At 34.2% G+C, this 25608-nt stretch overlaps 1 protein-coding gene across 11 annotated transcripts in view; it reads left to right on the top strand.

Moving 5' to 3' along the window:
• Positions 1-6028: 6028 nt before the first annotated feature.
• LOC120331964 (girdin-like) overlaps positions 6029-25608 on the top strand; it is a 70481-nt gene continuing 50901 nt past the window's right edge. For 8 of the 11 annotated variants that reach the window (XM_039399152.2, XM_039399153.2, XM_039399151.2 and 5 more), the window contains exons 1-4: positions 6029-6246; positions 6886-6954; positions 8166-8248; positions 8614-8722. In XM_039399152.2, the coding sequence (XP_039255086.2) occupies positions 6901-6954; positions 8166-8248; positions 8614-8722 (246 nt within the window). In that variant the 5' untranslated portion in view covers positions 6029-6246; positions 6886-6900. The remainder of the gene's footprint in view (positions 6247-6885; positions 6955-8165; positions 8249-8613; positions 8723-25608) is intronic. The other 3 variants (XM_039399156.2, XM_039399155.2, XM_039399154.2) reach the window with 1 other exon arrangement.

Below are 25608 nucleotides of genomic sequence, written 5' to 3'. Positions count from 1 at the left end.
CTGGCTTTTATTGATTTGTAGCACCATCTAGTGGACATTATGCCGCCCTGTTCACGGTCTTATCCCAACCTTTTTCTACAACCTCTTCTTGGCCCAGTTGAAGATACGTATCCACACATTAACTCATAATGCTCACTCAGATTCTTTGTTGATAACCAACGTCATGGGCGAAGCCAGGGGGGTTGTTTTGGGGGTCGGAACCTCCCTTTTGAAATGTAAAAAAAAGTGACAGCAACTTTCTGTAATGTGCATGGCCATTTTTCATCTTGAAACGCTTTTTTAGACCCTCAAAACTCATGAAAATACACGTTTTTCGGCGGTTGGTCGGACACGGTAACTGTTCAGATCTAACTTGGCAAATAGAAATCTCAGACAGAACCCCCCCTTTGGAATATTATCATCCCTGACCAACGTTCCCTCGTTTAGAGAGAAACACCAATTACTGTTCAACCATTGAGTTACTTTATTTATCCTTGTGTCCATTCCTTCCTGCCACGTCTCCCTCACAGTCATTGTATTTCATGATGTCTGCTTGTCTTAAGCCTTATTTGTAGCAAAAGTTTATTGTTAAATAATACAATCGTTCCTTACGTGTGTTCCAATTTTCATGAATGTTCTTATATTTTTCGTAAAATTTCAAAATTGATTGCAAATTCACTGGGAATCTGTGATGATTAATTAATTTGAAATTAATAAAACCACGTTAGTGAATTGTTGCGTTTTCAAAGCTATGTGAAAATTTGGGAGCTCCCGAAGTATGTGCACCAAGATGGTGCACAACCTGAACATAGTATGTGTACCGGTTAGAGTTCAGGATGTGCGTCATCTTGGTACACATACTCCCGGAGCGCCAAAATTTAAACCATATTTAAAGCAAATCGACAATTTTTTTTTAAGTTTGATGTGTCTACTGCTTTAATATTCGGTAGTTCAAAGCATTGACTCCGGCTCCGGAGAAAGTATGACTCCAACCACTGCTGCTAATTTTGCTTGCAATGCAATTTTTCCAACAATGTTCATTTTGTAATTGTTTCCAATAAAAATACTTGTACAGAATTAATGTTGCGAAAATCGTATGGCGAATCCTGCTTGGCGATTGGGCGATAAGGTAATGTGGTATTTAGGGGAGGCTGTGGCGCGAACTACTTTGCGACAATTGCGACGACCTTTATATTATTAAAAACAATTAGGTCAATTTCAATATCAGGTTCATTTGAGTCCAGTGGTAGTCCATCCATGATTCCGATTATGCAGAGTGATGTCGTTGCATTATTTCGTTCATGTTCCATATTCCATTGTTTTGATCATAAATAAGTCCACGACCTGACGACCACCTGATTGCACATAGTTCTCCTCATGGCTTTCACGCACAGTAATCAGCGATGCGATGTCTGTACTGTTTAGCGCAGCGGTGGGCAATTCCTTTTTCTGGGTTAGTCAGTTATAGAAAATAGATTTGGATACTGGGCCGGAGGCTCAATATGGCGAACTATAAATAAAAAACAGTTTGTTCACAAAAACAGCTATAATAATGAGAAGCTCAATGTAATGATCGTCGTCATCATGGCATTATTTTCATCGATATTTCCAACGTAATCTCAGCAGACACAAGTGAGTCGGATGAAACACTTAGGTGGACCGGAGCCGATCTTCGGGCCGTAATTTTCCCACCAATTGTTTAGAGCGATGCTTCGACCCTCGAAACGACTATTTTCGCAGAACGTATTCCATGCTGCCTTTTCACAACTTTATAGTCACGTCGTTATTCATCCCTGAATAAACATGCGGGTTTGAACCCTTTGGGGATGACGATGTGAGTTTTTATCACTGGATATATAACCATCGTAGTAAATAAATAATCTAGTAACGTACTTACCAATTTGTAGGTGCAATGTCTTACTAGTCATCAGTGCTGGATCAACCATTGAGCGAAATAAACACACGCTTACAGCAGGTACCAAGGTGATGGAAGCATCACAGGAATCCCCATAGACGATTTTCTAATGATGCTTTGGTGTTTAATGAAACAATTCAAGTTGGTCAGAAGACACAGACCTCAATATTGTCCCGGTTGAATTGAAGCCCTCATTTTGAACCCATTTATCAATGTTTGTAAGTACGAGAACTGTTTTCAAAATACCCATGCAATTTAATCGTAACTTGGCCTTCAATTAGTGGAAGAACATGTCGGTTATGGAAGATAGTTAGCCAGTTATTCGTTTCAGATACGTGGACTTGGAGGCGAAGGAACTCTACCGATGAATCTAGCAAACCGCTCGCACATAAGGCCTGATTCTGCGCGCACTATATTTGGACATCGGAAAGTGTCAATTACATGCTGACAAACAGCTTATTTTGGTATCTAGGAAAAAAGCACACACATATGTAAAAAGTCGGACGAAACCCGTAATAAGATTTAAAACATCCAGAAATAATAAATTCGTAGGTAATGCGGAACCGGAAAGATTACAGTCCCATCCCAAACAACTTTGCACCTCCAGTGGCTGCTTCTGTACGGCCTTATTCGGAGCGAAAGACGCGGGGAAAGCGTCGTATACTTATAAAAAAATGGGTGCTCCAGAAGTATGCGCACCAAGATGTCGCACAACCTGTATCCTAACCGGTACACACATACTATGTTCAGGTTGTGCGCCATCTTGGTGTGCATACTTCTGGAGGTCCAAAAAATGCAATGCTTTCACGCGCCCGACCACCACACATAATTAGCATCAGTCACGCAAAGTTAAACAGACAGCGAAATCGAATCACGCAGTTTCGTAGGGAAAACTCAAATCAGATATTTTGTACAAAGCGGGACAAAAGAAAAGATAATTAGTAATTATCCATTTGGGGTTAGGAAGGCTAATAATTAGTAATTTTTTAAAAACGTGGGGGGGTTGTTTTTCTCAAATTTTACATTTTTTGTATTAGTAGCGTGGGATTCGTACAGAAGATCCGTAAAATCCTTTCAAACATCTAAAACTTGAAAAACATTGGAAAAGACAATAATTTGGCGAAGTGCAGAAGTGTGGTGAGGGATAGCAGATAACACGACTTAATCCTATGTCAAACCACGGTATTTTATCTCGCAGCAAGTCCACATCGGGTATAGGAGTGGTTTACCAGTTATACGTCCCAGATGCATCGTCTTGATGGGAAGGTTATCGCAATCGACCAGTTTATGGCGGTGATGAATCCAGCAAGCTTCTCGCACATAAGGAAAAAGTGTTCTTGAATCGTGAATGCTAATGCATTGTCAGACGATAATTGAAGCCAATCGAGCAATTAATAATTCATATATTGCGAAGGCGCAAAACAATCATATATCAATTAGCCAGGAAATAATTGATCTAATTGCTGGTGTCCTCGGAGATGGGTCAATCTGTGTTTGGTCTTTAACAATGCGCGAATAATTAATTTATTTACATATTGATTTAAGGCTGCTATTGTACTTATCTTTGAATTCGATTCAACGTCAGATGTTGATAAGCAGGATTTTTCGTCGCGTTTGGCAGGATTTATAACATAGTATAATGAGTATGTATAAGTGGTACTCCAGTAGTATGTGTAGCAGGTTAGGGTTAGGCCATAATTTTTTGAAACATACACAAAACAATGAGGAAGATTAGGATAATAAGAAACACCGACAAAACTTCTAGCTAGCAGGTTTCAAACAAGTGAAAATACATGTGCCAGTTCACCCATACTACACAAACAAACATATAAAAAAGATAAAAATACGCATGTAATGTGGTCACCAAGTTGGATGCCCGAACGATTCACGTTTCCAAGTGCTCCGGAAGTCTTCCTACCAATACGACACCAACCTGAACAACATTAACCTGGTACACATACTATGTTCAGGCTGGGTGTCATCTTGGTACGAATATTTCCGGAGCACCTGGAAACGTGCATCGTTCGGGCATCCATCTTGGTGAACACACTGCCAAAATTTGGGAGCTTGAAAATTAGCTTTGAAACAAAAATTAATCATCAAACATTATGAAAAATAAAAAAAAAGTTTTGAAATCGAACCAAAATTTAGGGCTCACGATTTACGAATGATTACACTTGGTTCAGTTTCATAAGTATAAAAACTTTCGCGTGATTTAAGACGAACGTTACCAAATTTTAAACAGCTGGGCCGTGCAGTAATTTTTTCGATGCACTTGCACAATCAAAGTTTTAAGTGCTCTAAAGTCGGAGCCAAACTTGAAAAATATTAAACTCGAAAAGGAAACGATAACGTGTCGTAAACGCCCGCGAGTTCTATACATTTTGAAGTACGACAGAGTGAGTAGCCAGAGATTAAGGCTGAGATTCATTTTTTAAACAATTCAAAGCCGCACTTGTTCTTTTTAGTCACAGAAGAGCGAATACTCAGGACACTCTGAGAATGGATCGATTTTGTGAAAAATATTGTAAAAATATTATTTGACCAATTTTTCAATTGGTAATTTTGATGTGAATCCCAATCACACCAGCAAATATGATGAGAGTTGACCTTGACGGCCGTATCGCTCCCTCCTGTCCATACCAAAACAAATTTATTTTTTTCACATTTTTATTGCATTGATGACTGTATTTTTGATTGACGAAATAATAAATCTCTTTCCTTCTCATTCCCAATACCCGTTGTAATCTTGAACTTCCGCGAATCTAAGCAATGCATTGTATTCAGTTAATTTCAAGCCAATCGCGCAATTAATATTTTAAACATCGCGGAGACGCAAACCAATCAAAAATCAATTAAAAATAGATCGATTTAATCACCACTCTCATCTGGAAACGTGGTAATTAACCAGTAAAGCCTTCGTGTATTGTCTTTCGCCTTGAGCTTACGAGCGCCTGGAGGCGACTTTTTACCCTTCGCTGGCTGATGCCCTAAGGGTGTTGATTTATTATTTGATTTTAACATACAATGAATGTCAGTTATCATTTAAAGTTTTGTTTTCTCTTGTGAGGGGGAGTGAAGTTTTTGTGGAAAAAAATGTAACCGGTAGAAGTCATGAATGAGCTGTATTTGTATTAAAAGTGATTGTGTGTGCGCCGTGCACGATGGGAACAAATAATTTCGGTTTTGATGACGTAATTTTTTAATTGTAAAGTCGTTTTTGTTCGTGTTGGCTTAGAACAGTATAATCAAATTTTAACCAATTTTGAGGGCAATTTTGGGCGAAAATTAGGCGATTTTGTGTTTTAAATACCGCGTTAAAATTAAATTTCGTCACATAACTTCGACGTGTACTCAATCTTGCGTTTAAATGTTGTAAAACGGTTGTAAAGTACGTTCTTGTGGAATTGGTGAAGTGGAAAGGCTGTTTCAATTTGGCGGTGTCGTTTTGTATGTTTGTTTTTATTTTATTTAGAGCGATGCGTACGGTTTAGTTTGACTGCTTGACAGGATAATTTATACAGATTTTTGGGTTAATTGAACGCAGTAAATACAGCTGTCAAATGAGAAAAACATTACCTGTAACAGTGCATAAAAGCAGAAAAGGCTGAAAAAATATGGAAATGCAGACAGATCTGATTGTAATACAGTAATATGGCGAGAATACCAATGCAGAAATGCATGTATGATTAGATACAGGTACAATCCTGCAAGCTGGAATGGGATTTCCCGATTGGGCAATTGAATACCGTTAGGCCTACTAAATAAATGGCAAAAGAGGAAAATTATCAAAAGTTACTAACTTTTGTAGGTTCTAAATGCTGAAATAAAGGAAGTAGGGTGTTGCAGAAAAGGCCAGTTTTGGACCCATTGCAAGCGATAATGACCATAATACTGTAATTATAATAATATCTGTATAATAATGTTCGATTGAGCTAGTTTCATGGTCAGATGGTTAAGTTAACAGGTTACTGGGTTGAGGAAAAATTGCAAGACTGCAAGAAGCCAACCTAAAATTGGCTGGGTGATAATTCTGTCATAAGCTATTCAAACACAGTAACGAAGAAACATTAGCCCAGTCCTGTAGTCCAAAAACAAACTTATGGACTTAATAATTACTGAATTACATTCAACATTACATTGACATTTTTTTCAGCTTCTACTAGCAGTTTAGCATAGGATGAGTTCTGGTCTATTCTGCACCTATTTATCTAATTAACTAACTAACAAACATACTTTGGATTACACAAATCGGGAAATATTCGATTGGATTTCTCCAGATGGAATAAGAAAATAAAAAAAGTCTAGGCGGCCCAGAATTGCTTAAAGTTTGAATTTGTATAATATTTGAGGTTTGTGATTTTTTTGTTCAAGTCTTTTGATTCTTGCGTTGTCTTTATTATATTACTAATTCACTATTATCTGAGCACGTTAAAGTACTTACTGATGGCATTGTGATAATATTCTGATGAGATATGTTTTGAACATAAAAATGACCTGATAAAACAGAACAATTCAAATAAAATGAGGCTTGTAATACTGTTACCTCATTTGTGAAACCGCATTAGGCCATATCTTGGAAGTGCACTCTTATTGCTTTAACATTCAGTTAGCCTGTTTTGGTACTCCTTATGCTGGTCAATTTAGCATGACATGGGATTTAATCATCAAAATACAAAAACATTAAAAACTATGTACTCAAAATATAATGATTCGATTCAAAAATTCCGTTTGCGTTCGAGTTTATTTCGCACATAAAAAAAATATAGCATGACTTCTCCTGAACGACGAAACCAGCCTACCGGTATGTCTTCCGATTTTAATATGTGACAAACTACGCCAAAATATGAAGATAAATCAGAATCTTGCTCAAGACGAAACCAAATTTATCTTCTAGTGATTTTGCTGTCGAAATATAACGAAATCGTCATGTCATCTAAATACAGTGGGGACTTAAAACTAATATCCTTGCAATAAACTTATTTTCATAGACAAAACGTAACAAGATGGCTGACACTGACGCTGCAACTAACTTTGCCAACACTCCTCTCATGCAATGGGTAAGTAGAACGTTAATCCAAGTATTTATTTTCGATGAAATAAGGGGGGGGGGGGGGTATGGGGCGCTTTTAAGTATGGAAGTAGAGTCAGGAAAAAATTTAGAACTAGCTCCTAATTCAAGAAGAAATGTGGTCTCTGGATTCTGGAATAGCAGAAAATTTGTCAGACGGTTATTTATTATTACAAAGAGGCAAAATACATAAATGTTACATTACACAGAATATTACCGAAATCAAATAGAACCTAAAAGGTATTCTTCTAGAACCCAAAAGAAATAGGAACGTATCAGAAAAGAAATATAAGTAAGCAGGCATTTTATTTGTGATCGTGCCTGACCTTCCAATTTTTCCAATTTTCTGCGACCATTCTTTACTTTGTCTCCAACTTCTTTGCTTTAACTGGAATTTTCTTTTGAGAGTGTTTAGTCGACCTAATGCTTTGGATTTTTTGTCGGAATTCAATTATCATGATAAAAAGTTGGAAATTGAGACAGGAAATTTAAAGATTTACTATAAACCTTGAATCACTACAACTTGCTAATTTTCGTTTCACATTCATATTTTTGTGAGAAAACTTGTATGCTGATGGGCAATTTGGCATAAATAAAATCTTTCGTTTAAGGATAACTTTGGAGCTATAAAAAGGATTCTAACAAATGTTAATCATAAATTTATAATTACAATAACTGTTGCACTTAATGAAAATATTAGCCTTTTCAATTCCCATCCACACAAAATTTAGTTGTCCAGGAAGTAGGGACCTTGTTACTTATCGATTTTAATCGGTAGGTAAGTATGTTGATAGGTATTTGTCTGTATTTCTGTATGTCTGTCTGTTTGTCTGTTAGATGCACACGATATCTCACGAAAGCGAGATTGAATCTGCTCCAGATTTTGCATGTACATTCATCTTATCTCGGGCCAGAAGCCTAATGATTTTGGGCGAATTATGTCGTATAATTAGCGAGTTATCAATCAATTATTGATATAGTGATCTAGATTTTTGTAAAGCGAGAGAATTTTGAGACCCGCCAAGTGTGTGTGTGCGATGCGCAGTGCGCAAGTTACAAGAGCAGATGAATCGAAACTGCAGTTTCTGTTTTGGGGGATCCCCTAACTATCGATCGATAAGTCTTCGGTTCCCAACCGATATTCTCGTTTGAATTGTTTCTACAATTTCACAATCGAATATTTTACTTTTCTTTCCACAGTTCCAGCTTCTACTAAACAGGGAAACACTTGAGGTAGAAGATCTAGTCGATGGAGTCGCTCTCAGTGAAATTATGATACAAATGTGAGAGTTTGATTTTATGATTGGGTCATAGCTTTGTTTTTTGTGCTTATAAAGCTGACTGTCCACCCAGGGTGTGATCTATTAAATATTAATATTGTTGTTTATTGATGCATTAGTAAAACTGTGATTGTATTAGTAATGAATGATGATGCTGTCTTTTTGCAGTGTGGCAATTTTCACTTCGATTATTAATAAAGTGCCTATCTTTGTAGAAATTTTTTTTTGTTTTCCCCTCCATGAGAAATTTAATGGGCCACAAATTTTTGTGCAACGAAAGTGGGTCACAAAAGAAAAAAGGTAGAAAAATCTGTTCTAGTGCCTTTTTGTCTATTTTTGATTAAAAAACTTCGATTTTCTAATTATAGCGATCCTCGTCCCATCAATGCAAAAGCGGATAAACATGCTCGTGGAAACGTTAACCTGATGATTCAGAACCTCAACATTCTATTGAAACACATCAAAGCTTTTTATGAGGTAGGTTTCTGAAAAGTCTTATCGAACATGAAGTGGACCTAGAGATTGTTTTGTTATTACTGAATATTCGCTCTTATAAGCGGATCTTGCATATAATCCGACTCCCTAAAAAACGGTGAATTTATGAAAATTTGCATATAAGCAGTCCCTACAGGATTGTACGTTCTTATTGTGAGAATTTAGCATGGTTCGAGTTGTAGCTGTTGGTATTAAGTTAGCATAATGTCATTTTGTTTGAGTGCGATCAGAAGTCCATAGAAACAATAACAGCAATAACAAAATTTGACAACGGTAGCGTTAACTAAAAAATGGCATTATCTATAAATTCTAATAGATAATGCCATATTTCAAAAACCCCCTTGTGTCAAATTTGTGGGGCTCTTTAAAAATTATACTATAACGGCTCAGCACCATACGATGGCGATGTGCTCGTTAGGGTGATTGGAATAAATAAATCGCACAGGCACTTTATTTTTGATGACGCGGTTCTGTCTGAGCTCCTTTCAAAGTTCGAAATGATTGCCCAAAGATGTTTATTGTTGAGTCAAAATAGTAGTTAATTATGATGAAATAGTTGTCAAACAGATATCCGTGGGCTTCATGGCCAGAATTATGTCCGATGCCCAGGTTCTTTCTTAATTGGAAGAGCGAATCTAAGTCTTAGGTTCTAAACTTCTCTTTTACGGGCATTGTTTCCCAAAATAGTTCAAGTCAGATTTCATAATCTTAATTTTAAAAGTCGGCTAATAATGCTTAAGTTCAGACAGATTAGTTGAATGATCAGTTTTATTTAAGCTTATCAATAGATTAGATGATTGATATAATTGCATGACATTTTTATAATATTAAGAAGATTATTTATGAGAGCTTGAAAGATTGACCTTTGACTTTTGAACTTTGAGTTTTTCAAGAAAGTTATACTAAATATAATATAGGATTGTTTCATTTTGATATATATAGTTATGGAGAAGAAAGTTTATAAGATGTCTAATCTAACCATGGCTAAATGACTCGAAAGATATACCTTTGATGTTTGAATTTATCAGAGAAAATAAATTTTAATATTTTCGAACATTTTTGTTTAGTTATAGTCAACAGAATAAAATTTTTTCCAGTAATGCTAGGGGTAGTAAAAACTCGAGAATGACTTGATGCTATAATCTAAGAGTTCTTCAGTTTGTTTTATTGTTTTGAACTTTTTGCCTTTATCAAGGCACCTCATTCATTTCCTACCGTAATATCCCACTCAGTATCCAACAATATTTCCTTTATAGCTTTATATTTTAAGCAATAACCAAGTCTATAACCTGCAATTGGCCCACTCAGAAAAGTAATTGCCCAGTCGTGTTTTAGAGAGAAAAGAGAAATTTTCAAAACCATCAAACTCAGTACTCATTTTATTTCACTTAAAGGTGAAATTGTGGATTTTTTAAAGGTGGATTTTTTTCATACAGTGTATTTATATGCCTTTTCTCTGAACAAGACCCTGTGTAAGTGCTGTGACCTCTGCTAATTAGGGATATACTTTCGGCATTGCCCAATCCAATTTAATGGGCCGTGGTGGGACAGTTAGATGGCAGGCGTGGGATTTGAACCTTGAGTGTAACCTGCAATGCCAACACTGTTGAGTCTAACGCTTTAACGACCAGGCTGTGGCAGACGAAACTAAACGAGACTTTGCGACCATGATTCACGATTTTCGAACTTTAGTCATGCTTCTCATACCTTGAAATCTTTCGTGTGAGATTCATCAAATATTCATGCGTCTTTGCATTTAATATTAATAAGACACTGAAGTATTACACCGTACTTTGGGACTTAATTAGGTTTGAATGTTGTGAGTGCACTTAGACTTTAAAATAAAAACAGAATCCATGTTATTTGGAACGTATTCTAGAGAGAACTAGAATTTTCCTTATTTTAGTCCTATTATCAGTTCGAAGACTAGCCAAGAGCCTCCCGTAGTATTTATACCTAAAATTATGGCCTAACCCTAACCTAGTATACATATTACATTCCGATGTCCGCCATCTTGGTTTGCATACTTCGAATTTTTTTATATGATCATACACAAACAAAAGAACAAGTGTTAAATAAATTTTGGAATAGTTAATCATTTGGTTTCGGCCCCTGGTCACAGCTGTAAATGCACTTTTTCGTATGAGATCAGGGAGGGTCGAACAGTTTCCATAATTTAAATTTTTTTTGGGGGGGGGGGGGGACATAGTGAGATGTGTGTTTGTTTGGTTGTAATGCACTCTTTTTGGATGGTATTGAATCTTTGTGAGAAAGGTAGCAAATGATCTCTTTTTCAAAACATCATCTGCTCTGCGAAGAATGATTTGTAACAGTGAAAAAAAAGGTTTTTGAATATGCCATGTATCGGATTTTCTTATGAACACATTTATAACACATTTATCGAAATAAAATGCAAAACAGAACATGACGGTTAATTTATTGATTAAAAATTTTAGAGTATTTGTGCTCAAACTGCTAAGAAAGACTTCAAAGACTCTCAATACCCCCTAAAACCTTTTTTACTATACTTTCTTGAGGTAATGATTATTTTTGGTCAACAGTGCAGAGATTAGGAGTCTAAATTCTACAATACCAGATGAATTTAAGAATTCTATTGTGATTCAATAATAAGATTATACTCAGAATAAAGAAAACATGCTTCGACGGCATTGTGTGATAACAATTGATCTTCCCATCAAGTCTCAACTTGTTCAAGCTACCCACACATACCAAACAGATCCGGTATTACATTGTCAGACAATATAAGATAGTGTTTCATGAAATTTGGACAATTTAATTTATAAATAAGAATTTTTAAGAATTGGGCCTAACTAGATTTTTAATTTTAAAATAAGTTGTTTTTCGGGTCAAAGTTATCATATTGACAAAATCTTTCCCTTCTTATGTAGTAGCAGTAGGGGTATTTTATTCCGTCAACAATGTCAAATAGTTTACATACAACATTTTAAAATAATTTCAAGGCATTGTGGGATTAAGTCATGATTTGAACTCATTTTTTTTTCTTTCTATCTCTCGGTATCTCCTGCACCTGTATTTATGGAGTGTTCCCATGCTTTTAGTATTTCTTACCCATGTTTTTATGGAGTGTTCCCATGTTCCTTTCGAAAGAATTGTATCTCTCCAACACTGCATTTTGAACCAATTTTGTGAACCCTAGGTCAGTCGGTGGGCATGACTTTCAAATCGGAATTTTTTATTTTGTGACATCATAGTTGTGACCAATATTTAACCATCCACCCGCCTTTGTATATTTATTGAAGGATAGAATACACTGTCTGCTTTCAAAATGGTTCCTACCGGAAAATAAACATGTTTTTACTAAAGAGCCCATCCCTTATAAAAATAAATTTACAATAGACTGATGAGATAAATGGAAACCAAAATGTGTTTATGGTGTGGAATTGAGTAATAGCTTCTTAACTCGCAAATTTAAAAAATAAAATAACTGTCGGACACCCTACTGTTAAAATGTAAAAAAATGCATTTTTCTGTATCATACAAATCAAATTTTTGTAGCTTAAAACGGTTTTAGGCCCTCACTATATCAATTCGTTTATATCATTCATAGAATTGAGTAATACCTGTTTAGTTGGAAAATTTAAAAAATAAAATGTGAAAAAACAGAGTTATAAAATTTGAGTTGAAAAATCTTAAACTTCTCAACACAGTATATATTTTTTCGATAAATTGAAATGTTCTGGGGAAACCTAATTCGTAGTTTTTAATAATCTATTATTTGAAGTGAATTGTTTCATACCATCAATCGAAGCGAGACTCTGGATCGGGTTCGGAATTCCCTTTTGAAATGTGAAAAAAGCATTTTTTTGTACTATACATAGCAATTTTTTGTAGCTTTAAACACTTTTTAGGCCCTAAAGACTCTTCAAAATCACGTTTTCGGCCTCTTACTTTTGAAATGCAAAAAAAAGCATTTTTCTGGGTGCTCCAGAAGTATGCGCACCAAGATGTCGCACAACCTGAATCCTAACCGGTACACACATACTATGTTCAGGTTGTGCGCCATCCTGGTGCGCATACTTCTGGAGGTCCTTTTTCTGTACCATACAGTACAGTTATAAACAGTTAAAGATAGTCCCTACCAGTGTTCACTATTAGCGCACTTTTTTGCGAAAATTGCGAAGCACTTTCGCAACTTTTTTTAGGGACTGCGAAATAGCACTTTTTTCCGATTTTGAAGAGAAATAGCACTTTTTTCCGATTTTGAATGGAATAAAAATTCAAAGTTAACAAATATTTTCGAGTATTAAGTTGACAAATAAGTAACATACTGGTACTTTTGTAACTCAATTCTGCATATCATTACGATATTTACCGGAATTCTAACCTATGAGATGCAGACATAGGAGATAAAGCTTTTGCATTAACGGCAAAATTCTTGTTTATAATATGATTATTATACAAGCACACGGATTCCGCTTCTCCCGCAAAAAACGCTCCCGGGGCGTTTCTTTGAACGAGAGTGGTCATGTGACTATCAATGATATCGATGAATTCAAAATGACTATAAAAAGTGTTAGTAACCTGTTATAGTCACTTTGGATGAATTGTGACCAAACTGCACTATTTTCAAATCAGACGAAACTTTTAGCAGCATGTCACAGATTTGCAAAATCAACAAATTCACAAAATACCATTAAGTGCCATTTTATCGTAATCACAATGTTGAAAGGACGTCATTGATATGCGAGGAGGGGTGGGCAAAATTCAATATTTTTTTAAATCGAATATTTTTAAGGAGTACCGAATAAACGTGGTGGAAACATTAAAAAATCGGCAACAAAGCCTTTTTACTGGTTAATTCCGTTGTAGTCGCTAATTGTTCTTGTCACCGATCGTTTGGCGGCGATATCCAGGTTTTGGGTAATCTATATTCCCGCCCTCTCTTTTTTACAAATATGAATTCTTGTGGGTCGGCGGACATCGAAGTTTTATATTTCGGGTTTACCCGTTCGTTCACATCGGCAACAGCTGTTGAAGACATTGAGGACTCAAATTAACATTTGCGCTGGCTTTAATATTACCTATCAAGATTTGTAAATTTACCGTCCCAATTTTATGCGAATGGTAATATTATTGTCCATACCGTGATGCAGATATTTATTAAGACGATAACTAACTTTCTCATGTATTTCTATGGTGATAAACTTCGTAAGAAATTGTGCCAATCCTGAATGTTGATTTGAAATAGTGATTGAATAATTCGGCTATAAAGGCATTTCTGCGTGGTCATAAGACGAGATGACGTTAATGAACAGCACTTCTTTTACAGTATATTTCACGTATGCGACTTAATGCTAAAAAGATTGGGCTCGAGTGCTTTTTTTTTCGAGTGCTCGAGTGCCTATTAGACGTCAGGCGCTAATTGTAACTAATTCCCTCAAGTTTCAACGCGTTTTCAACAAAACAATACCCCGGCGATAATTATAGCTAAAATGTTACCGAGCAATTCACAATTTTATTTATGGAATTTGCAAATTCACCAGTTTCTTGACGATTTTGATGTTGTCACGCCCTAATTATTAGTGCAAAAATACACCCCTTCCTCCGCGGCGGTTTGACGGGTTCTTTGTTTCATTCTTCAGAAAGTTCTACAACAGGGATATAGAATACTGAATCCGGAGGGTTGAATCCCTGTCCACTTACTGGTGATTTTTCGTTTTGAAATGCGTGAAACGTTCTCTATTTTAAATTAAATGACGTTTCGCGGGCTAGAGTTCTTCCCGAAAATGATGTGTTCCAGACGTTAGTTAGACGATAGATAAAACATTAGAGTAATAATTTTCGTGACGCCCCGTTTTCGAAAATACAAAGTTATATCGCAAAAAAATGCGTTATGATACATTTGGAATGAAACATTATTTACGGTGAATTCAGATCACATTTTACTCTCCATGACACCCGGTATCTGAAAATACAGTTGTATCTCGAAAAATATGTTTTGTTACATTTAAAATAAAACATTATTGCGATTAATTCAGATCATATTTTACTTTTCAGGAAACCCGTTTTCGAAAATACAAGGTTATATCGCAAAATGTGTTTTGTTACATTTAAAATAAAACATTTTTGCAATTAATTTAGATCAAATTTTACCTTTCACGGCAACCCGTTTCCGAAAATACAAAGTTATATCACAAAACATGCGTTTTGTTACATTTATTTTGCATTCCCAATAAAATACATATTTTCCCTAATTAAGGTCGTCCGTCGATGAATCTGTTCCTGTCGTTCAAGCTCGACACACGTTTGGAAGAGTGTGGGGCGGTTTATTGATCGACGATAAATTAAAAAGTTGCCACACGTTATTTGTATAACAATAATAACTGAAAATTAAGATTTTATAATAGAAGTGAATTTGTCTCAAGATGGTATTTTACAATTCCTGCCCACAGAAAATAAACACGCTGACAGGCTTGGTTATAATTGATATTCGTTTAATTTATTTTACACTATTAATAAACGCGCCACACCAATTGCGACCATATAAATTGCAGTCGCATCGGTATGGACTGTATGTTTTTGGCGCTCTCAAATTAATAATAATTTTCAACAAAACAATACCCCGACGGTCATTAAAGCTGAATTCGTTACCGAATAATTCGCAATTTTATTTACGGAATTTTCAATTTCAAGATCTCACTTGACGATTTTGATGATGTCATGCCCTAATTATTACTGCTTGAATGCCTCAAAATACAGCAAATGTAAGCATTTTCGACGATAACAGGCGCAACAATTCGTAAACGAGCCGTTAAAACGAAATTCGCGATTGATTTTACCTCTCTCTTGTTTACAATTTTAACAACCCGCCGGCCATGTATGGTCGAATAAAATGTTCACATATTCGAAACATGACTTGGCCAAGGATGGAAGGGATCACTAAAGAGCTAATAGAAAGTACATACGCGAGGGTATGATATTAATATCGAGAATATTTGAGCATATCACAAGACGGAAATATTTTGCACCCGGCTGTTTGTTGGCAGAACAACGATACGCTAAAGTTAATTGATCGAATACAGGAAAGTATTTATTTATCATCTCACTTGCGAACATCGAGGTTTTGGCGGAATTGTACGATCATGTTGTCTTTCTTAAATAATAACTTTTTCAATAAATGTTCATTTTACTTTTGCGTCTTCATTATATGTCTGGTTTTCATTTATTTTAAATTCGAAATTGTCCGAAATACTCCAACAGGTGTATAGGTACAATAATAATAGTACTTACCAAAGTACCTACCAGGGAAGTTTAATACATACGATGTGTAAAGGGTGTCGTAACTCCCGTTTATTAATTATAAATTTTTTTACATTCTGCTTAAAAAACAAAGGCAGTCATCTCACGTAACTCTCGCGACCAAATCTTTTTTGTTTTGTATGGCATCGTCTTGGCGACGAATTTATTGCCGACTGAATTTTAATTGTGTTTTAGGTTAGTTATTTTCTGTTTGTTGGTTTCTAAACTTTACAAACTTGGGTAGCAATTACTATTAATGTGAGATTTGTGCATATGAACGATTGAATATCGCAACTGAATGTCCGATATCTGAGAATGCGTAATTCTCTTTCAACATTAATTTTCAGGATATCAGCGTTCATGTGGTCGAATAAAAATTATTTATCAAATGGATTGGTATTTCGAGACACTCTCAAAATTATTTGGGATCCATTATCATATCATTCGTTTATTTTTTATATTCATGTTTTTCTTAAGAATCACCCTCGTTATATTTAGTGTACCTTCGCAAAAGAAAACTCTTTGATGTCATCGTTCCTATTAGTGTAATTGAAATATATGGAAACCTCGCAAGTGGCGTTGTGATGCGAATATTTGATACTAGGTCAGCAGCATTACAAAGAGTGCTATTTATGAATGCTGAAAGTACATGACATTACTAAACATTTTGCCAATATATGATGTTTTCTGCCCGATTTAAACTAACTCGCACGCAAACCAAGGCATGTGGACATTTAAAAATTACTTGTCTTTGGGTAAGCTCTGAAATAGTATAATATAAATGTAAATGAGAAATTAGATCATGCTAGCTCACGAAACAGGAGGATTTTCAAAGTGATCTTGTGTAATATTTCGGAGAAAAAAGTTTGAAAGGAAAGTAGGTCAACCTATCTCCTAAAACAGGGGAGTATCCTGCATAATATTTCGGAGGGAACGTAGGTTAACCTATCTTTTAAAACAGCGGGTGGCGACTTTCAAAGCGGTTCAAAATCACAAATTAATAATTATCAGATTAGGTTTAGGGATGAATCGAAAAGTTGAATTTCTAGCGCACCTAACCCTAATTAGTTGATTGCTATTTATATTGGGGGGGGGGGGGGATTATTTTGCACCGGATTTGTACAAACGATCCACCCTGTAATTAATATGGTTTCCAGCCGGCCTCGTGTCTGTTAGATGGAAGGAGTAACAAATGTGAAAGTCTTTGCTGTTTACGCGAGTAAGCAACTGACACCGTGATACATTGCATGAAAGTAGGTAGGCAGGTGTTAGCAGATGTCATTTCGTTGCCGATGAATTCACTTGTTTTAATTAAACATGAATTCGCTTAAAGGGATTCCGTTAACGAAAAGGCTTCTCTTTAATTCATAATATTAACCGGAGGAGCGCTTTTTCGAGTATCTATGCCGTTTTAAATGGGTTATATGAAAGGCTAGGGCACCTAACTTGTTAAAATCGGAAAAAGCACTTTCGCACTTTTTTTTTGGACTGCGAAGCACTTTCGCACTCATAATTTGCTTAGAGTTAACACTGGTCCCTACAGATGTAGTAAATTGATTTGAAAGATTTGAATACTGAAAAATCAAACAAACCTGGTTAAGATATTTTGAGAGTTGACTTCATAACGAAATCTTGAAATTGAAACATGACTTTAGGAATCCCTGTATTTACACAATGTCAAGCTCCTCTCAAAATTAATAATGTTACTTATGTATTCTATTGATGTGGGTTATGTGAAGCCGTGTCTACACACGCCCACTATGTGAACGTAGCGTGTGTTTACATTGTATGTTTAGAGTACCACATATTGTCGTCACATTGTTGAATCACAAGTGGATTTCTAATTGCTTGTGTTGAAACAGTGTTTAAGTTGATGATGTCATAAAGAAAATTGTATGTGTTACATTGTGACAAAATATTTGAATAGGAATTATGAATTGATATTTTTCGTCAAATACGCATCTTCAAAATGTCAGAACTGTAAAGATTAATTCAACACTTCTTATGTGATGTAACATAGTAAAAAATTATTATAAAGCAGTGATTGTGTGGCTGGATTCATTGACCTGGGGGCGTAGCCAGAAATGTCTAATTGCCAAGTTAGACCGTAACAGTTAGAGGGTCCTGAGGTCTTGAGGGTCTAAAAAGCATTTCAAGCTCAAAAAATGATATCACGAAATTCCCTTTAAAATTTTAAAATTGTTGTTATGAAGTCAGTACTCAATATATTTATTAACCAATTTTTTTAATTAACACTGATTAATTTAATCAGTGTTAATTAAACTTTTTTTACTTCATTTAATACATCTGTAGGGCCAACAAACCATATTAGGTATTTATAAATTCCCTTTACAATTACAATCATTTTGTTGTAGAGTCTGTTTTCAAAGTATCTTAACAAGGTTTGTTCAATTTAATCAATAATTTTTTTTTTTTAATCCGATAAATAAACCTGTTGGGGCTAACAAACTATACATGGTATTTATGAATTTCCTTTGCAATTGCAATCAATTTGTTATATAGTCAGTTCTCAATACATCTTAACCAACTAACGAACTATATTATATGATATTTATAAACTCCTGTTACAATTTCAATCAATTTTGTTATGAAGTCTGTTCTCAATACATCCTAACTATTTATTTTCATTTTTTCTATAAAATTATCCACTTTAAAAAAAAAATTTTTAAGGTTTTTTACATCATTTAATATACCTTCATATGTCCACCATTCGTTGCACGAAGCACATAACGAAGTTCCTTTACCTAATTTAATACAGGACTTAAGGAATAATTTAGTAACAATTTTAATAACTTTCTTTTCAAAATTTATCATTTTGAGCAATTTATTTTTACCTTAAAAAGTCCCATTACTGATTGATTTATTATATTATTTCCCAATTTTAGCTTGTTCTGTGCTGTTTTCAGAGCAAACGCACCTTCATTACATGAAATATAATTATGAAAGAGGTTCGTGTAATAAAGTCTATTAGACTGTCTCAAGTCTCAAGTTTATAGCTTCTTAGTGCGGCACTTTAACATTTTACGATTCTATTTTCTTGGAAACATGGTTTGACCTTAGACTAAGAGGTTGTTAAAATGAGAGAAAATCAATGCAGGGCTTGAATTCAACTTAGGTTTAATGCTTTCAAAATCTTATGAGTATTTGGACACTTGGGGTTAACCCGTTAAGATATAGAATTTGAATTTTGAAGGTGTGCTGCAAGCATATTGAAAATATTAGAATATATAGCAGTGCTTGAAATCAACGTTAAATTTATATAAATATTATTGTTTCTTCTACTGTAAGTTAAGAATAACACATTTTTAAAATCAAATATTTTAATGCTTGTGAGATAAATGTCATTGAAAATGTTTTTCTAAAGCAGAGCGTTTATTTCTATTAAAGTGTGAAACGATTCTTTATTTGTTATAGCGTGTTTACCAACACTACATTGAACATGGCTTTGTTGATCTCAAAATTTTTTGAATAGACTTCAAAAATTTGCCAAATACATTCTGAAGAGATATTTCGAATATATTCTGAATTGAGAAAACTAAATATTTTTCGAATAAAACTATTTAAATTTAAATTTAAATATCTTATATATTTATATTGAATTGATTCAAGCATTCGTTTGATTCATTTTGAAAATCTTGATAGTGGAATTGATTTCAATTCGAAATATCGAATATATTCTAAATCGTTTAAATGATAATTTTTAAGTAAAACTATCTGAATTATTTTTTATTTTGTTAATAACCGAAAATATTGAAAATTCTATCGAATAATATTAAATCGATTTGAACATTCGATTCGTTTTTGACTTCACTGATCATGAGATATTATTCCAAAATGCAGTAGGATATAGACATCACTAGCATGAAAGAATGACTTCATTCACTTTGCAGTTATGCGACAGGTCAAACTGCAATTATGATGACACAGGAAACAATATACTCAGCAACATGCAATTACTCCATAAATTACTATCTAATCTTCATGGTCGGGCCCAGTATGGCTCTTGCTTACAAAATATAATTTATGTATGTATCAGGCTTGGTAAATACTGCACTTGTAGTTGTTGTGTATATGGTAATTAGAATAATTTTTGCTGCTTCAGCAATTTTTTGATTTAGTTTTTTCTTCCCCCCACCCTAAATATGAAAAATTTATCATAATTCCAGTTTACTGATTAAATAAAGTTTACTGATTCATTTCCTTAATTTTTACAAGGCAAATAAAAACTGAGTTATAAAAAAATAAAGTTTCCTTTCAAAGGAAGCGTCATCAAATTTACTTATGACATAACAAACATGAGAACAATAGCTATTTTGAAGGCGGTTTATAGCTATTTAAATTACACTCAAATTATGCGAATTTTTCCTATGGCCATTTTTGGTCTAGTAAGAATTTATAAGTCAGAATGGTTGTTTTATTTGAATCAGAAGTCGTTGAAATTATGATGTTTACTTTTCTCATAGTGTGAGAGAGACATTTAATATTTGAAGCTACCAAATCAAGAATTAAGAGATGTGTTGAATTTTCACTTAAAACAGAGCCCTGAATAAGCACTGTTCCAGTGGTGTAGTGTGTGTAATAGTTTAGGGTTAGGCCGTAATTTTATTCCAATTTTCTTTATTTCAGTTCTATTACAAGTTCGGGGACTGTCTGTGTTATACCTTTCCCCCCTGCCTATAGGTTTCAGTCCCTTCACACAACTTGATGTAAAGTAGGTGAACAAAATTAGTTACCTCCATATTGTTACAAACACTTCTGGAGCGCCCCAAAAATGTATAATATGTAAGACTTCATGGATATCTTCACTATTTTTACCCAGAACAAGAACATTGAAACTGTTAAAATAACATCAAAACTAGATTGATATAGAAAGTCCTGTTTATCACTGCCCATAATTGAAATTTATTGGTGGCCCACTAGAAAATGCTCGAGTACCCACGATTGTGCCGTGGCCTACAGTTTGTCGACTACTGACTTATAACATTGAAACGAATAAAATGTCATTGTATTAGCATAGCCTTCGAGTCACTATTTTAAGTTCTGAAAGTTTGACTTCATTAATTGCGTAGAAACGCCCCAACACACAGCTCTAAGGCCTCTGAACTAAAACTGACAAGTTTCTCAAATGGTCCATCTGTACACATGATGTCCAAACAATAAAATATCAAACTATAATAAGATTTGGATTTCATTATCTTTAGCTATAACAAGAACATCGAAACTGGTAAATTATTGTTGAAACTAGATCAATATAGAAAGTCCAATTTAGTAAATTATTTCCAAGTCATGTTTTGATGTATGATTGATAAGGTGTTATATTACATTGAGTTGAAATATGAAACCTTTGTGGCAAGTTCTGAACTTCTAAATGGGTTTTTAAAGTGGTTCTCAACCTTTGATGTCGCTTTTGCCATGTGAAAATCAAATTCAAATATCAATAAATTTGTATTTTTTTACCCAAAATTATCAGAAAATGCTTGTTTTTGAAAAAACTTTTTGAATAGTTTGAATTATTCCGGAATATTTTTGCCTTAAAAGTCAAGATTAACATAAACTTTTTCGTATATTGTTTTTAGTAATCTATCTTTTATAGGCATCACAAATTTGTCTTTCATTTGACTAATCCCGTTTTTATAAAGATATCTATTACTGTAAATTTAACAAAAGATTGTATCTGTTCCAAATTGAATGTTTGAATAAGTTTTAGAAGTTGAGAGTTTGTTTTGATATGTTAAGTTTAGTAGTATTGATTCACTCGATTCCTTATCAAAACAAACTTTAATATGTTCCTGAGTGGTTTACTTATGGTAGATTTTATCATCATGTTTGCAATAGTACAATATAATATTCTCTAATCAGGGCTTCCCAAATCTTCAAGATCGTAACCCCTTTCAAAATATTAAAATTTTTCGTGACCTTTGTTATGGCGGCATTGTTATGCAAGTGCGTTGCTTCTCCGATCCTATGTATAATTCGAAATCGTGAGATTTTTGTTTTGCACTAATTTTAATTTAATAATTGTGTTTTGAATCAAAAGTTTAAACTAGAATTCGGTTGGAAACCGAAGACTTATCGATCAAAGGTTAGGGGATCCCCCAAAACAGTGGTCTCACTCTATAGTGACACCGTGAGTCCCATCACTAATTAATTAATAACTCGCTAATTATTTGACATAATCAATCCAAAATCAATAGGCTTCTGATCCGAGCTAAGGTGAATGCACATGCAAAATTTGGAGCAGATTGAACCTCGCTTTCGTGAGATATCGCGTGCATCTAACAGACAGACAAATACCTATCAACATACTTACCGATCAAGATCGATAAGTAAAAAGTATAATATATAGTACTGTGTCAAATTGGTTTAATTACTAAATTTCATTGCACGCCAACATGCGGGATCCTTTCCCTGGTTAAAATACTATACCGAGTATATCACCCAAATTTTTTGGTTCTTCTAACTTCTACTAGCTCCATACCTTGCCAAACTTTTCCAAGTAAACAAACAATACATAATCTAATATCTCACTATTGTCCAAATGTTAAGCGATGTCCACTATAGAATCTTATTGACCAGAAATAGGTCAGACTTGATAAATAAATAAATTTTAATTTCAATAATTTGAAATTCATTTTGCACAGATGAGCAAATATAGATAAGAAAACTAAAATATTATACAGGGCATCCATAAAGTACCTTTACAATTTCAATTTTGTTATGAAGTCAGTTCTCAATATATCTTAACCAGGTTTGTTGTTTTTTGATCAGTAATTGTTTAAATAGATAGATAGATAGATAGATAGTTTATTTCGAAAACTCCATAACAAACCTAAATTTAAAATGGAGAATTCTGGAGGGCAAGCAAAACCTACAAAAAAGTTTAAAACATGAAGTATCTCATGTGCCTGCCCACCAGCACGCACACAAAAACACAAGCCCAATTAAATGAGGCTTGGGCCAAACTTAAAAAACAAAATACACGATAGTAATAAACATTCGGGCTGTTGTACTCTCTTTCAACAATTACGTTGATGATGACCAATACCTACAACCTCATGCAAAGATAATGTGGGGAGTGGAATGTAATAAATTTGCGACGATAGTCATACTCATGAAGCCATGAAAGCTTTAAGAAAAACCAAGCCATGAAAAACTACACTGATTGCTAGATTGGGCATTGCGGAAAAGGTGATAAGTGGTTTAATATACAAACAAACGCAAAACCATGGCGGCAAATTCGGTGTGCGGACACTCATAAAAGCAATTATTAGGAAAAACACTAATCACACGTGAGCAGGTCTGTAGCCTAAATATTTTTACTTCATTTAATACATCTGTAAGTGCCAATACAATATATAGTATTCATAAATTCCCTTTGCAATTTTCAAAATTGCAAGTTTTTATGGACAGCCTATATTTCCTTCTACAACAATTCAAGCAAATACTAGGTATGAAATGGGAATTATGCTAAAATTCAGTAGAATATTTCAACTATTTTCGCAAGTCTGAAGTGACATCTATCCATATCGTAATGACCAGAATCTCCTTGGATTTGTATGTTCAAGCTAAACTAGCATTCCTGTATTTTTATTTGGTAGTCATATATCATGAAATGACACTATCTGCACCCTAAGGAATTGCCCTACTTTCATTTCAATTTCTCTTTTCTTCTGTCCCATTAGGAACTATACCTGGTAGTTTATCAAGTGTGGGTCTTGCATGATCTGTATATTGATAACTCAGTAGAATATATAATCATGTTTGATCGAGTATAATGAATAGGCACTGAATTTTTATTTTTGGATGGTATATGGATCATATTAGTCAAGTGAGATGGTATATTGATAAAACTTCAAATATGTCAAATTTTCAAAATGACAAAATGTATTTTTTTGAATAATATTATCATATTTTTTGACAAGGTGTTTATTTTAAAATCTGAATCCTATCGATCTTATTTTTATCATCAAAATGGTGGTTTTGATTTTTGCTATAATACAGAGACGGCAAACTACTTCACAAACTCTTTCCAAAAGGAAGAGGAAAGCTAAAAAGGCGGCTGAATCTTATGACAAACTTTCCGATTACAAGGGTGTGTTGTGCATAGAAAATAAATATAATAGTAAAACAACCAGTTATTCGCGAAAGTCCTAAAGGCACAAATGTTCACAATTCCCATAAGAATGCCGGTAACCAAATGTTCTGTCTGGTCCAATTTAACCACAAAAACCTGGCATCCATCGTTGAATGATGTGGTGAAAATTTCAAATTACAGCCAGATTGTGATAATATGTCTTATCCAATTACTTGATCCTAATCTCAAATGTTGATAAGACTTGCACTAAGACAGAGATAACTAAAACTTAATATAATCTCTTATTCCAAACATTTTATAATAATATTTTCAAATATGGAATATTGAGTGCTTGATTTTATAGTAATAATGTTGTCATTTTTTTTATTAATAGTTCCCATTGTGCTTGTAGTTCCCATTTATCACAAAATAAAATTTATTTAAACTCACAATTGTTATTACTATGAAATCGGGCCAAATAATTTGGACACCCTGTGAATTATACATCGAGTCATGTTTAGGGCTAGGCTGTTTCGAATATCTGAATCTGATCTGATTTTAGAATCAAATCGAATATTTTTTTCTAATCGAATCTTGAATACTTGGGAGATATAAAATTTGTATGTAACTTTCTTGTAACGGAAAGAAAAAAATACAAGATGGCGGCGATTCGGAATTTTGCTCTGAACCGATTCGAATAATTTACTATTCGATTCAAAATGCCCGACTAAATATACATATAGCCCACTGGTTGAGAACCGGTACACTGAGCTCAATTTTTAAAACATCTACATTCGGAAGTTTTGATGTCTTTTGATAACAAAGCACGCATGTCCACTCAATGACTCTTTAGTTGAGGCTATTCTAGTCACTTTGTTTCTTTTGTGACATTCCTTTGCTGACAAACAATTATTAGGTAACAAAGCATGATTATTACTTAACAATGAGAAGTTATCAATCCCAGCTTAGGTAGTAATTATCATTGTATTGATAGCATTGTTACAAAACAATTGTGTGACTTTTAAACATTGTTATATCACAGTAACTATGCAGTAACTAAGGACTAACACATTGTCGTGAAATTTAACATTACAATGGAATAGCACACACAACAGACTAGTTTGGAGCGTCTTCTTGGCAAGTTACATGAACTTAAATACCAATAGGAATCCATTCCAAATTGCAGTCTCAAACTGGGTTTTTAAATTGGAATGGTTTCATACGAATATTCAAGTATGATTTGATTTTTGTTTTCTGCATTTTTTGACTAATTTTCCACATTGGTAGTTGTTGGTATTAATATCCTTATTAGGGCATTTCCTGTTAAAAAGTTTCCATTTCAAGCATTTATTAATGTCATTATGAACATTAAACAACTGGCTGTCAATTGATTTGTGCCAACTTGCCCATTATAGAGTATAGGGTGTTCATGAAGTTTTAACATTTTTTAAAATTGCAAAGGGGGTTTATCGATGTCACGTATTGTTTTGGC

This window comes from Styela clava, chromosome 6, assembly GCF_964204865.1.
Source record: "Styela clava chromosome 6, kaStyClav1.hap1.2, whole genome shotgun sequence".
Lineage (NCBI taxonomy): Eukaryota > Metazoa > Chordata > Ascidiacea > Stolidobranchia > Styelidae > Styela > Styela clava.
Note: the sequence above shows the minus strand (reverse complement) of the source record. Positions and strands in the feature narration are given on the sequence as shown.